This window comes from Zophobas morio, unplaced genomic scaffold (assembly GCF_036711695.1).
Source record: "Zophobas morio isolate AGI-343-1 ecotype UQ-CSIRO unplaced genomic scaffold, CSIRO_AGI_Zmor_V1 ptg000026l, whole genome shotgun sequence".
Taxonomy (NCBI): Eukaryota; Metazoa; Arthropoda; class Insecta; order Coleoptera; family Tenebrionidae; genus Zophobas; species Zophobas morio.
The window spans coordinates 1631424-1645118 of record NW_026972131.1 but is presented as its reverse complement, the minus strand read 5'-3'; the positions used below and the strand labels follow the sequence as shown (position 1 = coordinate 1645118).

The following is a 13695-nucleotide window of genomic DNA, read 5'->3' as shown; positions in this document are numbered from 1 at the left end:
AAAATAAAGAAGTTTGATAAGAAATCTCTTATCATGTGACTATGAGATAGGGTAAGTATATATATTCATGGAGGGAGAATATTACCGGAATGCAAACTGCAAGCATTCGGATGTAGCGATCAAAATGTGGCAGGTCTTGTGGTGCCAGACATAATAATTAACTTGTCTAATGCGAAAACCAAGCTATAGATGCATACACTAGTTGACTTCTAACAGGTAGGTTAAAGATACTAATGTCGAATTATTCAAACATTAAAAAGCAAGAAGATGTAACAAAAAAATGCATATCCATGACGTAGACATCTTGCATTTTTTCTTTGGCAGTGACGAGTCCTGACTCAGTGAATTTCATGAAATCTAGCAAGTGTTTGTTTAAACAAATCTAATGTCTGTTAAATTGGGTTAGAACCAGTTAATGATTAAAATCCTAACATGAACTGTGAATGTACAAACAATTAAGCAAATTTACACGTCGGTCAAAAATTCACATTTTCCGATTAGAAAGCCGCAAGAATTAGCTACACACGTTGGGGAAACTGTGGCGTCGTCATCGTTACGATTAGTTGTCGTTAAACAAAGGCTTCCTCCCTTTTATTAAGTACAAAGCCAACTAACTTAACCACCAAGCAGCCACCTTGTCCCTACCAACCCTCTAACTATAATTCCTCAGCGAGCTACCAACTACCCAAAAAGCGTTAACGTGCACATGGTTGCCTGTGTTTAACGATTTTTTTATTGATTTTTTTGTTAATTATTTCAGCTCGAAATTTTTAATTCAAATTCGGTCACCACAATTTATTCGTGAAACCTAACCGAAGGGCAAATTCGCAGTAGATTAAAGGGACACCATCGTTACCCCCATGTGTAAATAAATTTTACGATGATTTTTAATTGATAATTCGTCAATCTCATGCATTGCGACGACGGCGAGACGCGACGTTCAGAAATTCCACACATTGCGACATTTATTGTTCAGCTGCTGGATTTCCCCGGAACGCGTTCGGATTTGTTAAAATTGTTATTTAATTTCACGAAATCTCTAGAAATTGTTCATTTTATTTTCTCGTACGAAAAAAACACATCAATATTATACCAGAAATGTTTGGATGCAATATTTTATAATTTTCTAAATTGTGAAATGTCTCAGGGGATGGATGGTTCGTCTTCAATTATTATTATTTAAATTTAAATAGATTCCCATTTGGAATTCCAACCTAGTAATTGGCGGTATTCAATAATTAAATTTTAAATATCATTGTGAGTACAAAGGGGAAAGGGAATTTTATGCTGATTTTGACTCCAAATTTGGAACATTTATTCTTGGACGCACCTCTCAAAGCGACGTACGTATCGAACGATATTTTGTGTTTTTGGCCATATTTAACATTTGTTTTATGTATTTATGTGTCGGGGAATTCAATTCATGATGTACTCTTGTTTCAGTAACTTTGTTTTATTGAATTCGGTTGGCGAGTTCGGTCCAAGTCTAGATTGACAAATTTTTCCTGTCATTCTTATGACTGTTTATTTCGCATACCGGATTCCACCAACGCGAGATATGCAGAGGGTGTCCTACTGGTAAAGGAAACTTTACTGGGGGTAGCTGTGGTTTAATAAATCTGCTAACACGCCACCATAATAATTTGGGCATTCCCTTCCATTTTCCTTAGATAAGAAGCACATATTAGACCATTGTGTACATTTAAGAACAAGCTGTGTTTATGTGATCGAAATTTGTAATTTTGCACTTGAAAAGAACGAGATTTTTGTATAGTATTTCCAGTGATAGATTCAACTATTTTAAATATCCATAGATCACAAAAGTCCCCAGAATTAAGCGCGCGAATTCTAGTTTGGTGAATTGCAGCCTTGAATTTTTTGACAAATGTCATTGAGGTTAGACGCGCATGCGTTGGTTTCAATCGTTTAAATTAAAAATTACATTTTTTCGGGTTTTTAGAATTTATGTTGTGCTTTAGATTTTTGTATTGGGTTACATTAATCGTATAGTGATGTGTTTATTATAATATTTGTAAGTTAAGTTAAAATTGTGTTATCTGTGAACTAGTGTTGTGGGTAAATACAAACCTACCTAGACAAAAATATAAACTCCATAAACAATAACGATCTAATAATGAGTAATATTGCCCAGGTAAGTGTATGATGGCTTATTTAAAAGGCTTCATGTGTATATTTTTTAGGAAAACCAAATGAAGCGAAATTACTTAACAGTAATAGACAATACTGTGGCGCAAAAGATGATTGCAAATGCTTACGCTTTCTTCAAAAATAAAAATCTATGCTTGGGATCGCCAGCTGAGGTCAACAAATTGTGCAGTTGTATGCATGGTTTCTTATGGGTATTTGAATGTTTATAGATCACAGCTAAATGTTTCGGAATTAGTAGGAACCAAGTAATAAAGTATAAAAATTTTACTGATGCAAGTGCAAGAAAAATAAAACGAAAACGTCCAAAAAAAGCAACATCTGACCTGGATCCAAACATCAAACGTGAAGTTCGTCTTGTCTTGTACGATATGGTGCAAAACAGTAAGACTTACATCAAATTTAACTTTTCTGACGCAATTTTCTTCCAACTAGAATTTGAACTTAACTATTCTATAGATTCCCAGAGATTCAATTCAAATAGATACAATAAATTTTAATCACATTAAATTTGTTCTAGGAATTCATGCAAATTTGGATACCTTGGGAGCAGAATTATCAGCTAAATTTATCTACACATATAAAAGATCTAGTTTAGCACTTCTATTAAAGAATTTGGGATTTTCATACAAAAAAGATGATAGCAGACGTGCTTTAATGGAAAAACCACATGTTGTAGCGCTGAGGAAAGTATTTCTATCAAAATATATGGAGAATGTTAATTCTGCAGAGAAAAAACCTTTCATATATTTGGATGAAACTTGGGTATTTTCAAATGGAACCGTTAGGCGATCATGGCAGGATGAGGATCTACGTTCTGTCAAAAGAACTTCTGGAGACGGCGGTAGAGTATCTACTACACTGAGTTTAATTTAGGCTAATACAGGATCAATGCATTTATGTCTAATACTGAAGTTACCTCAAAACAATTTTAGGTAGATACATTATAATCAATGCTGGTAACGAAGTAAGATTTGTAGAAAATGCTTCTCTTATATTTAAAAGTAAAAATAACACTCTGGATTATCATCACGAAATGAACGCTGAAAATTTTGAAAAGTGGCTGCAAAACGATTTGTTACCAAAACTGGAAGAACCTAGTATAATAGTCTTAGACAACGCCAGTTACCATAGTCGACTTGAAGAAAAGCGACCTACAACGGCGTGGAAAAAAGTTGATCTTCAATTGTGGCTGCAAAAGAACTGTATCGCATTTTCAGAGTTGGATAAAAAAGATACACTGTTAAAGCTATGTAAAGCTCATTATAAAAAGCCAGTGTATGTAGTAGACAATATTATTACTGCAGCTGGTCATGATGTTTTACGTTTGCCTCCATACCATTGTATATTTAATCCCATAGAGATGGTATGGAGTCAAACAAAACGTTTCTACGACAAAGAGGTTTTAAAATATAAAAACCCACTTGATGCCTGGAACCGAGCCCTACAAAATGTAACACCGGAACAATGGAAAAGCTATGTTAAACATACAGAAAATATCATTAAAACCTATTGGGACAAAGAAAAGTTTGTAAAAGTAAATAATATTATAATAAATTTAAACGTAGAGACAGATGAGAGTGATAGCGATTTTAATTTTGCTGAAAATGATATATGAAGAAATAAAGTTCTATTAGCCAAATACACTGACGTCATCCGAGGTCATCAAGATGGCAGCGTTTGACAACTAGCCTGTTTTCTCACAAGAGTCAATGCTAATATTTTCGGAATTCATTTAAATTTGAGAGCGTGTCAACTGTGTTTTTATAGTTTGGTAAGTTTGTTACAGTTTCTAGACTGTGTAGATATCTGTAAAACGCACCATAACGTTAGAATATGCTTAAAAAATAATGTTTTCCAATGTGATGTACAGGTTAACTTCGCTGCATCTTATATTATTTGTTTTGCAAATTAATTCTTTGTTAATGTACATCAATGTTTTTTAAATACACTAGCATCTTAATATAATATTTTGTATTTTAGGAGAAAATGCCTAAACTTTGTGCTGTTGTAGATTGCGCGAATCGAAGCACCAGAAATGCGGACAAATTTTATTTTCCTTTCCCAGCAATTAGCAACAATAAAGGTAAATATATACAGGATGGGGAAAAAGGCGGAAGCTTTGGTTAAAAGCCTTGAAACGAGTGGATTTAACGAAGCCAAAGTAAAGTATTCCTATGTTTGTTCAATCATTTTATTTTGGTACAGTAACTACCTATTAGATTTACAATTTTTAATAAATTACTACATTAGTGCTCTTTTAGGTAAACCTGCAGATTTGTCGGATGTGGACCATCCTGATTATGTTCCATCACAAAATTTAGGATATCAAAATAAATCCACTCGTAATACTTGTAATGTTGAAAGACAAAAATAGAGAAAACTGAATAAATGCCTCTAGACTTTTGAATGCACAAATTTCATTGTGGGTTATTTTACTTATTCCAAAAATAAAAAAGTTTAGAATGATATTCATATTGTTATGGTAGGGACATCGTCTAAACACAAATTAAAATCACTTGCACTCATTATATAAGGATATACGCCGTTTAAATTGTTTAACTTTTGTACATATCTGCTTTTCTCTTTGACGGAAAGACATCGTGCATAATCACTTAAATTATCCATACTTTAAAAACAAATTATACACCTTCACTTAAACCCGTCACATTAACCTCAAACGAAAATATTAATTTCCGATTTACCGCTTAAAACACAAGAGTGTATTTTGGGTGACGAGGAATTCAGACCAAAACAGCGTTCTGTATTTTTATTTTTATTATGTATTTTTAAACTCAAATCGCCAAAAAAGCACCCTGATACACAGAAAAGATATGAAAGAAGCTATTCACGTGTTTATTTTCTAGATAAATACCCACACTTTTAAATAAAATGCGAAAATGTTAACATTGTCACTTATGGAGTTTCACGGCGCTTGTCAAACGCTGAGTTCCCGCCACAGCGTGACGTCACGTGTTATTGGCTAATTAACAAAGTTCTTGTATAGCAATTTAAATTAAAAATTAAGACCTTAATAATAAGATATCTCGAATTATAAGAGATTAAACATACTTTATTTAGAATGCTGTAAAGTTTCTTCAAAATTCATTGCTTTATTAAAATTTAGTAGTGCGCAAAATTTTAAATAAAAAAATTAAATTTTTAAATTTTCGCGCGCTACTTAATTTCTAGTAACTTTTCTGTCAGTCAATCTATCAGCATACAGACTATAGCTGGAAAAAAAAGATCTAAAAAAAGAACTTCCAACACGCCACTACAACAATACTTTAGCTTGCTTGTTTTTGTTTATGTCCCTGATACGATCTTTAATAATTTTATATCGGAATTTATTATTGATTTTTCATAAAAGTCAGTTGTTCTCTCTCAAAAGAGGAACCACCTTTTCGGCCATTTGTTTTGTTGCATGTAAAACTAAATATTTCCTTTTAGTTCTAATCATTTTTTTCCAAAACTGAATAAAAGATGTACCTTTTCAGTGCTAGTTTTAACTTCCTACACTCTTTCCGCTCCGCATTGCGCCACTTTGCATCAGAACACATTCCCCCATTTCAAAACACAACGCAGGTCCCATCTTGTTGACGATCACAGCTCATGGCCACTCAATTTTTCGCGGGTTTTTTTAAATTTCGTTCATATGTCAATTTTGGCGGAACGTTTGAGTTATTACAATATATAGGCTGTTATGGAATTGAAGACTTCTTAGGCTTCGCGAATAACTGTCAATTTTGTTGTACGTACCTTTCAATAACACCCTGTATATTTTGATTACTCTAGTATCGTGCGTTGGTACAATAAAAACATAAAATAACGTGTGGTGGCCGAATTTGAATCAAATTTTCGCGCTGAATTTAATTAACAGTGGCCCGAAATCACATTTAAATAATTTGAATTTGAGAAAAAAAAATCAATAAAAAAAATCGTTAAACCTAGGCCTTGTGCACGTTTAGTTCTTTTTCTGGTAGTTGGTAGCTCTTTTTAATCGGAAACATGTGAATTTATAAATGACGCCAACACATGCTGTAAATTTGTTTTATTGTTTGTAAATTCCCCGATCAGGTTAGGATTTTTAATCGTTAACTGGTGCTAACACAATTTAACAGACATTTGCTAAGAGCTTTCATGAAATTCACTTAGTCAGGACTAGTTTGATTTTGTTTGTTTAAATATAAATAAGTTTCTGGATGCTAATACGTAAGTGTTACATTACAACACTTCTTAATTCTTCACACAAGATTGCTAATAGTTCATCTACGGTAGATAAATTAACAAAATTCATTATACTGTGAACTGGCGGGGGGTAAAATAATGTTTTCCCTTTGTCCGTGATCATTCTTATTATCATTACATCATCGAGGTATTTCCTCGCTACGTTAAAGATTAATTACATCACCGAGACGCTTTTTCCTCGCAACGATGACTGGATATTTTTGTGTTTATTCATTATGTGTTTTGTTGGGGTAACCAGTTCACAATAAATTCTCAAAGTTAATTATTTTAAGTAACCAATCACTTGGATCAAGACATTATTTAACATAATATAAATTCTTTGTTTGAATGGTTGAAATCCAATCCTCAGTAATTTTCTTTGTTGTATAATTTTTTAAATTAAGAATTATTTGTTGTTTAAAATTTCACAAGATTGTATGCCGAATTTAATTGTTGTTTATTGCTCTTTTGAAACTTTAAGACGTGTTCAGTTGTCGTTAATATCAGCGTCATAGAAATTGAACATTTAAATGGAACTGAGGTTAAATAACACCTAAATATGTAGCGGAAGCGGAGTGCGCGGTTCCTCGTCGAGCTGGCCGAATTTATCGCGCCATCTGCACAAAGGATGCAGGTTTAGAATAGAAGTCAGGGGCGGTCGAGATGACGTGACGCTGTCGGCTTCGTGATAGCCGAGACCCAACCGCGAGTTTGCGACAGTAAGGGCCGTTCGTCATGGAGATAAATTTACTTATTTTTGGAGATGTTGGTATGAATCAGAACAATCGTCATTGTCGTAAAAATCAAGGTTGTCCTTGTGAAACTTGGATTTTATGATTTCACACCATTCTAATCAAGGTTTATAATTTCACAGTTAAATATTGGCGCCGTTTGGCTGGACACGATGTCTTTGTCCAGTTTTATAATTTCATGGTTTAAATTTGTTAATTTTAACAAAAAGCACATTTTGCCACTAAAAATCTTCATATTACAGTTAATTAAGCCTAATTTGGTGGAAACACAAATACTTTTACGACTTCCCAAATAAACTGGTAACTTGTAAACAATTTTGCGAAAACAACTCCTTTGGAGGGGTCTTTACTTATAAAAGATCGAAAGATCCAAAAAAGACCAGAGTCCTCTAGCCAGTTGCCTGTTTAGTGTGTGTTTGTGTTGTGACACAAGGGGGTAAGTGTTGACATCTCCAAAAATGTGCATGATTTCATAAAAAGTTCAAAGTTTTGGTTTTATTAATATTTTTTAAGTTCAGTTTAATTTTGATGATAAATCGCCCTTTGTATTCTTGATTGGATAACGTTTTGAGATTTATATCTATTTTTAAAGATTAATTTGCATTAAAATTATTAGTTAAACAGTTGTATTGTTTGATGAACGCTGACCACGCAACTACTATAATGTTCCTTACCAAATTTTTGAGTTGTTACCAAATTTTGAGTTATGTTACCAAATTTTGAATTATTTTACCAAATTTTGAGTTATGGTACCAATTTTGAGTTTTGTTATATTTTTCTTTTAGATTTTTTTAAATGTTTGTTTTATTATGCTTTCAAAGATTTAGTTTCAAATTTATAAGGTTTTCTTGAATTTATTTAAAAATGTTTTAATACTGAAGTTCATTTTCTGATAATTATCTTTGCATATTAAACTACACTACAATTTATTGTTATACCAAATTATTCTCATATGACTAAATCTCTTTTGTACATACTCATTTCTAAATTAAATATAATTATTCATTTAAGCAAAATGCATATACTTGAAGTAGTCCCTTTGTCCAGTCACTAGAATGTGTTACCATCATCACGAACCAGCCTACGAACAAATAAATAATATTTTCACTATATGTCGGGCACAAGGTCCACGACAAGAGTTTTACAGTTTTATATATAATAAATTAACAAAAGTTAATTTTGAAAATCTCCCAAGCCCGTCACAATGTGCTTGAGATAGATAGAATCGGGTGGGTAGGAGAACAGCCACGACCAGGAGCCCCAAACTCCGTTCGTGCTACAACGCCCCCTATGGGTCAATTTCTCCAGCCTCTTTTGCCAACTCAAGTTCTTCTTTACCTGCCAATATCATTTCCTCTAACGCCACTTTCTCTGTTGCACTGACAATTTTATCCTTTGCCCGCAATGGTGGTAGCACGAGTTGTTTTACAAGTTGCTTGCGAGAAATAATTCCAAAATCAGCCCGTAAACCCATGGTCGGGCCTGCCCTCAACTGGATAAGCGTATCGTTTTACCTGGTTTCTCGGAGTTTGTGAGCGACTCTCACAATACGAACGCAGTGCGAAGTGCGACAGTGATTTCCGATAAGCGAAGAAAAATGTTATTGTCTCGGTGGGAATCGAACCCCACGCCTCCCGCCTACCGGGCAGGTATCCTGACCACTAGACCACGAGGCCACTTATCTTTCTCCGCTTATCGACGTGTTATTATGTCGCCACAGTAAAAAAAAACAAACATCAGTGACATAGAGATCATGCATTTTTTCTTTGGTAGTGGGTATCCTTCGCTTCCTCACTCGACATTGAGATTTATTCAGTCACTGATAGTGGAAGGACGCATGTCTTGAGTGAATGGAAGTCACTTGTGTCTAAAGCTTGTATGTTTAATTTTATTTGTAAAATTTAACGAAAGAGCAAATCTGCAGTAAATTAAAGGGTCACCATCGTTACCCCATGTATAAATAAAATATCAGAATTGAATGTAAAGAATTTAACCTACACACCTCTATTGTTTAAGAATTTAAATCGAAAATAATACATAGACCATAAAAATCGCTGCCTGCCTATGTGTAATTAATACCTACCTTATTCAGGTTGTCGCCCACATGTGTTCATGAAAAAAGCAATAACAAATACAAGAAAACCCAATTTAATCCGCGAAGGACTCATTTATTAACAACAAAATAAAATCATATTTTGATCCCTCTAGTACCGTGCGCTGGCAGAATTGCAAACTTAACACTTTACAAATTGTTTCACTTCGACTATAACAATAAATCAACAAATATGTAGATCACTGCAGTATCGCATCTCACTCACATAAGTGAAGTTGCTCAAAATGTCGCCAATGATTTTATGCTGGATTTCTGTTATGTTTTATAATATGTCCTACGACTGGAGTTTTTGAACGATTTGACGTTCCTCTCATAGCGAAGTGTGTACCGAGCGACGTTATTGTGATTTTGACCATATTTAACATTTTTTCGTTTTATTTATGTAATGGAGAATTCGATTCACGATGTAGTCTTGACGGATTAATTTTGATTTATTGAATTTACGAGCTTTTAAATGCTTTGATGTATTTGAATGTTTGGTTTGTATGGAACTGTGGTTAGAGAGAACAAGCAGAAGGACGAGGACCTGTGACAGCTATCGTTGTTCGTGCTCCATTTAATTTTTGCTCGGTTTGTTGAAGTTAAATACTTAAACTTCAATATTAAAAATTTGTCGACACGCCACTGCAATGACTTTGGTATTGCTATCACCACTTTGCATTACCACATTTCGCCATCTCAAAACACAACTTAGGGTTCCATTTTGTTGACGATCACATAGTTCATGACCATTTTTCAAACATCGCGGGTTTTCGAAATTTGTGCGCAAGTAACATTTGCGCGGAATCACAAAGAGAGGAACTTTACCAATTAATAAGTGTACAAGCTTAGGCAAGAGTACACATACTACCGTGGAGTCGCTGACAGATCATGTGGCGACACAATATAAGTAATAGTAAGCGAATAAAAATCAGCCGCTCTGTAGCCTAGTGGTCAGGGCACCCACCCGGTAAGCAAGAATTTTTTCCTCTTATCACGGAAAATTAAACTTTTTACACTGAAGTTATATGCGTTGTTCACCTTACCGGTCGTTACTACTTCACTTTACAGGATAAAGGATACCATGAACTGGGATGTTGAGGTATTACCACATTATGATACTATACACTAGATGCGTTTTTATTTATAAAAACAGTAAAATACTTAGGAGACAAATATATGGTGAGTTTTGTTATGTACACGGTTGATATAAGACAGGTATTTCAACTGATGAGATCGTAAAAAAAAATTGCAACGTTTTTTCCCGTTAATGACAGTCTTAATGATAGTTCACCCAAGATATTTTTGCTATTCTTATGGTAAGTAAAGCAACATTCCAATCATTATTATTATCATCTACTTATTTACTTAGATCAAACAGAATCGTTCAAATTTAACTCCCTTTGCACATAAATTATCAAGGATGACCACATTTACATTTGAGTAATCTGCAAATATTGTATTCTTAAAAGTGTTATGTATGTATTGAATCTCTAAAATAATAATATAATATGAAACATTACACGTGTAAAATTAGAGAGTAAATTACAACTAAAAAAAAATGTACAAATAAAAAAGGGGACGCGATAGAACTTAGTTAATCACGATTCCCCATTGCCGCTATCGTTTTCATCTTCGTCTGCATATTCTGAATCATCCGAGGGATCGTCATAATCTTCGTCATAATCGTCGTCGTAGAAGTCTGTCATTTCAACTTGTGAGTCTGATGTATTTGGTTTAATTTGGGTTTTGATGCAGTAGTCTTCCAGGGTTAGTGGAACTTGGATACCATCTCTTTCGGCTTCTGCTCTAGCAGCCATTGCTTGTTTCCTACAAAAACCATATAATGTATATAAATTCATATCATTATAAAAAATGCGTTCAGTACAAAACTTCATACAAACCTAATGATATTTTCATATTCTTTATCGCGTCCTTTTGAATCTCTCCAACGTCGATACATTACTGATGCATCAACATTCGCAGGACTAAATGTGTTGGGCTCGTTGAGAAGTGATATTACGCTGAGTAATATAGTGCGCACACTTTGTGTGGGATTCCAGCGTTCACAGGGTAGTTCGCCTGATTGGGGATCGTCTACCGGCGAGTGCAAAATACTGATACAGAGGTCTCCATTCTGCAAAGAAGACGTAATAGATTATTTATTACAGTCGAATTATAGTGAACACAAAAAGTTATCATTGTACAACATTAATAAGGAATTAGTAAATAAAATGTTTAAGAAAGTTGAGAATGGAATGTTCTTTAACGCAACAGAAGAAAATGAAACGCTAAGAAAAAAAAGAAAAAGAGTTCATTAAGTTATTTTTAAACTTAAAAGTCGCTCCTGACAAATTTGGAAAAACAGTTTGGAAGCCTATTCAAACAAGTGTTATACTGACTATAACATCAATTTTAGACCTGAAAAACTTGTTTATGAACGAAAAAAAAAAAACTCATATTTATTAACATAGAGATTTTCTCAAGATTGTTTAGAAAATGTATTTTCCCAAATTAAAAAAAATAAAACTTTTATAAGTTTCTCAATATTTCTACGTTTCAAATAATTCAAGTTACGAAACCGACAAAACAACACCTTTAGTTGGTTTTTTGAGTTATATTAAAAATAATAACAGAAAAGAAAACGATGTTCCTAAAGGAAAAGAAAATTTAGCTTTACCTAGAAATTGGAATTTGACGAAAAGAGAACTTTCTTTGAGAGAAAAAAAATGCTTTGTACAGTTGCACACGTTACGTTGTTAAAAGCTTGATAAAAAATCAAAATTTTTGCAAAAATGTATTGTTGCTTCGGTCTCTAAGAAGACTTGTAATGAAAATTATGCAAAATTTGTGGCATTAAAAGAATATAAAACTGGTGCTTTACATTACGCTTCAGATAACGCGTTCCAAATAGCAATTTTAGTAGAGCCAATATTTTGTAATTTGAGAGATTATTTAAAGAATAATAATTTTTGCAATGGTAATATTTTGGAAGTCATGAAGAAAGAAATTGGGAAAAATTCGACTACAGCAAAACAAAATTTACTGCAAGAACGATAGATTACCGACTGAAAATCTATACCAGAAAAGCTAAAGAAGAAATAAGAAAAAACAAAGAATAAAATGGTCCAGCGAAAGCCACGCAATGAGGGATTTGGTTGAAAATGCAAATCAAAAATTTGAAAAAAAAATAAAGAGTAACAGTTTCGTTGTCCAAAATTTTTTGAGTTAGTTATCTTCGATGTTTTATCCATTATATTATGTAAATAAGCTTAATACCACTAGGTACAATCGCACGCAAATGTTTTGAGCCTATGGGCGGATCGTTTTTGCCTGCCCTCACCGAAGAAGGCGGTCCAAATCCTTCAAGGGCAGAATTTGTAGGTAGGCTCAAACTACAACGAAATTTACATTTGGTAAGAAATATTTATGGCTCACACCAGTTCTCTCGAATTTGTCGGAGAAGATTTAGCAGCTAGTTGTTCCCATAAAATAATGGTCCCTTTCGTTCGTGAGTAACGATGGTCCGGACATGAATTATTTTGCTTTATAACATCTTTCGACCAATTGTCCCGTATAAAACATTTCATCACTTTTTCAAATAAAATACTCTTAAAAAAAACGATATTGTCGTTGAGTGACATGTAACTGGCATAATAATAAAAACGTGCCATTTTTGTTAACTGATATTTTTTTCATAAATGTCGCAAAATTATTAAATTTGTCTAATCATCCCCACCAATAATGTGATGACGTCACTTCAAATTTATGCATAGGAAATGGGTTTTAAATTATATACAGTAACATAGTCCTACACATGTAGTTTATGACTCCGTGTTGAGTTTTTATTATATTTTGGAAAAAAAATCAAAATTATGAAACAATATTTTGCAATTTAATTTTGAATTTGCAAAATCGAATAATTTGAAATCTTGCAGATGTTTTAAAGTCACGATAAACATGATTTAATTAAAATATATTTGCTTATCCCCTCTAAAAAAATTATGACGTCACCTCAAAATTTTGCAGAATAAATCCTATCTTAAATGTATAAAATATGATGAGTTTTTATACTTGTGATTTATCACTGCATTAATATTTTTTAGATTTGGTTATACAGGGTGTCTCAAAAAAGTTAATGACTGAGTCAATTTATTTTATTGAAGAAATCAAGAATAGCAAAACTGAATACTTTGAAATATTGTAGATGTTTTGAAGTTTTTGTAAGCATGGTAACTTTTTCGAAAATTTGATTAATCAAATATGCGCAAAACCAAAAATCGGGAAAACTGAAATTCACTAATGCAAAAAACAGAAAATCGAAAAATACAAATCGTAAAAATCGAAAATCTAAAAATGGCTAATCAAAAAATCGAAAATTCAATTAATCAAATACCTAGGTCGATCGAAAAGTGGAAATTCACAAACCTCAAAAATCAAAAACAAAAATAAAAAAAA

The 13695-nt window shown here is 33.1% G+C and overlaps 1 protein-coding gene and 1 long non-coding RNA gene across 2 annotated transcripts in view; one reads left to right on the top strand and one right to left on the bottom strand.

The window, feature by feature from the left end:
- The first annotated feature begins 3823 nt into the window (after positions 1-3823).
- LOC135136693 (uncharacterized) lies at positions 3824-4576 on the top strand. Its single transcript, XR_010281746.1, has 2 exons — positions 3824-3940; positions 4181-4576. It is a non-coding gene; the product is annotated as an uncharacterized LOC135136693 (long non-coding RNA).
- A 5774-nt stretch (positions 4577-10350) lies between these two features.
- LOC135136320 (ubiquitin-conjugating enzyme E2 R2) overlaps positions 10351-13695 on the bottom strand; it is a 32202-nt gene continuing 28857 nt past the window's right edge. The window contains exons 3-4 of the mRNA XM_064065544.1: positions 11142-11374; positions 10351-11067 (exon numbers count right to left, since the gene is read on the bottom strand). Coding sequence (XP_063921614.1) covers positions 10839-11067; positions 11142-11374 — 462 coding nt within the window. The 3' untranslated portion in view covers positions 10351-10838. The remainder of the gene's footprint in view (positions 11068-11141; positions 11375-13695) is intronic.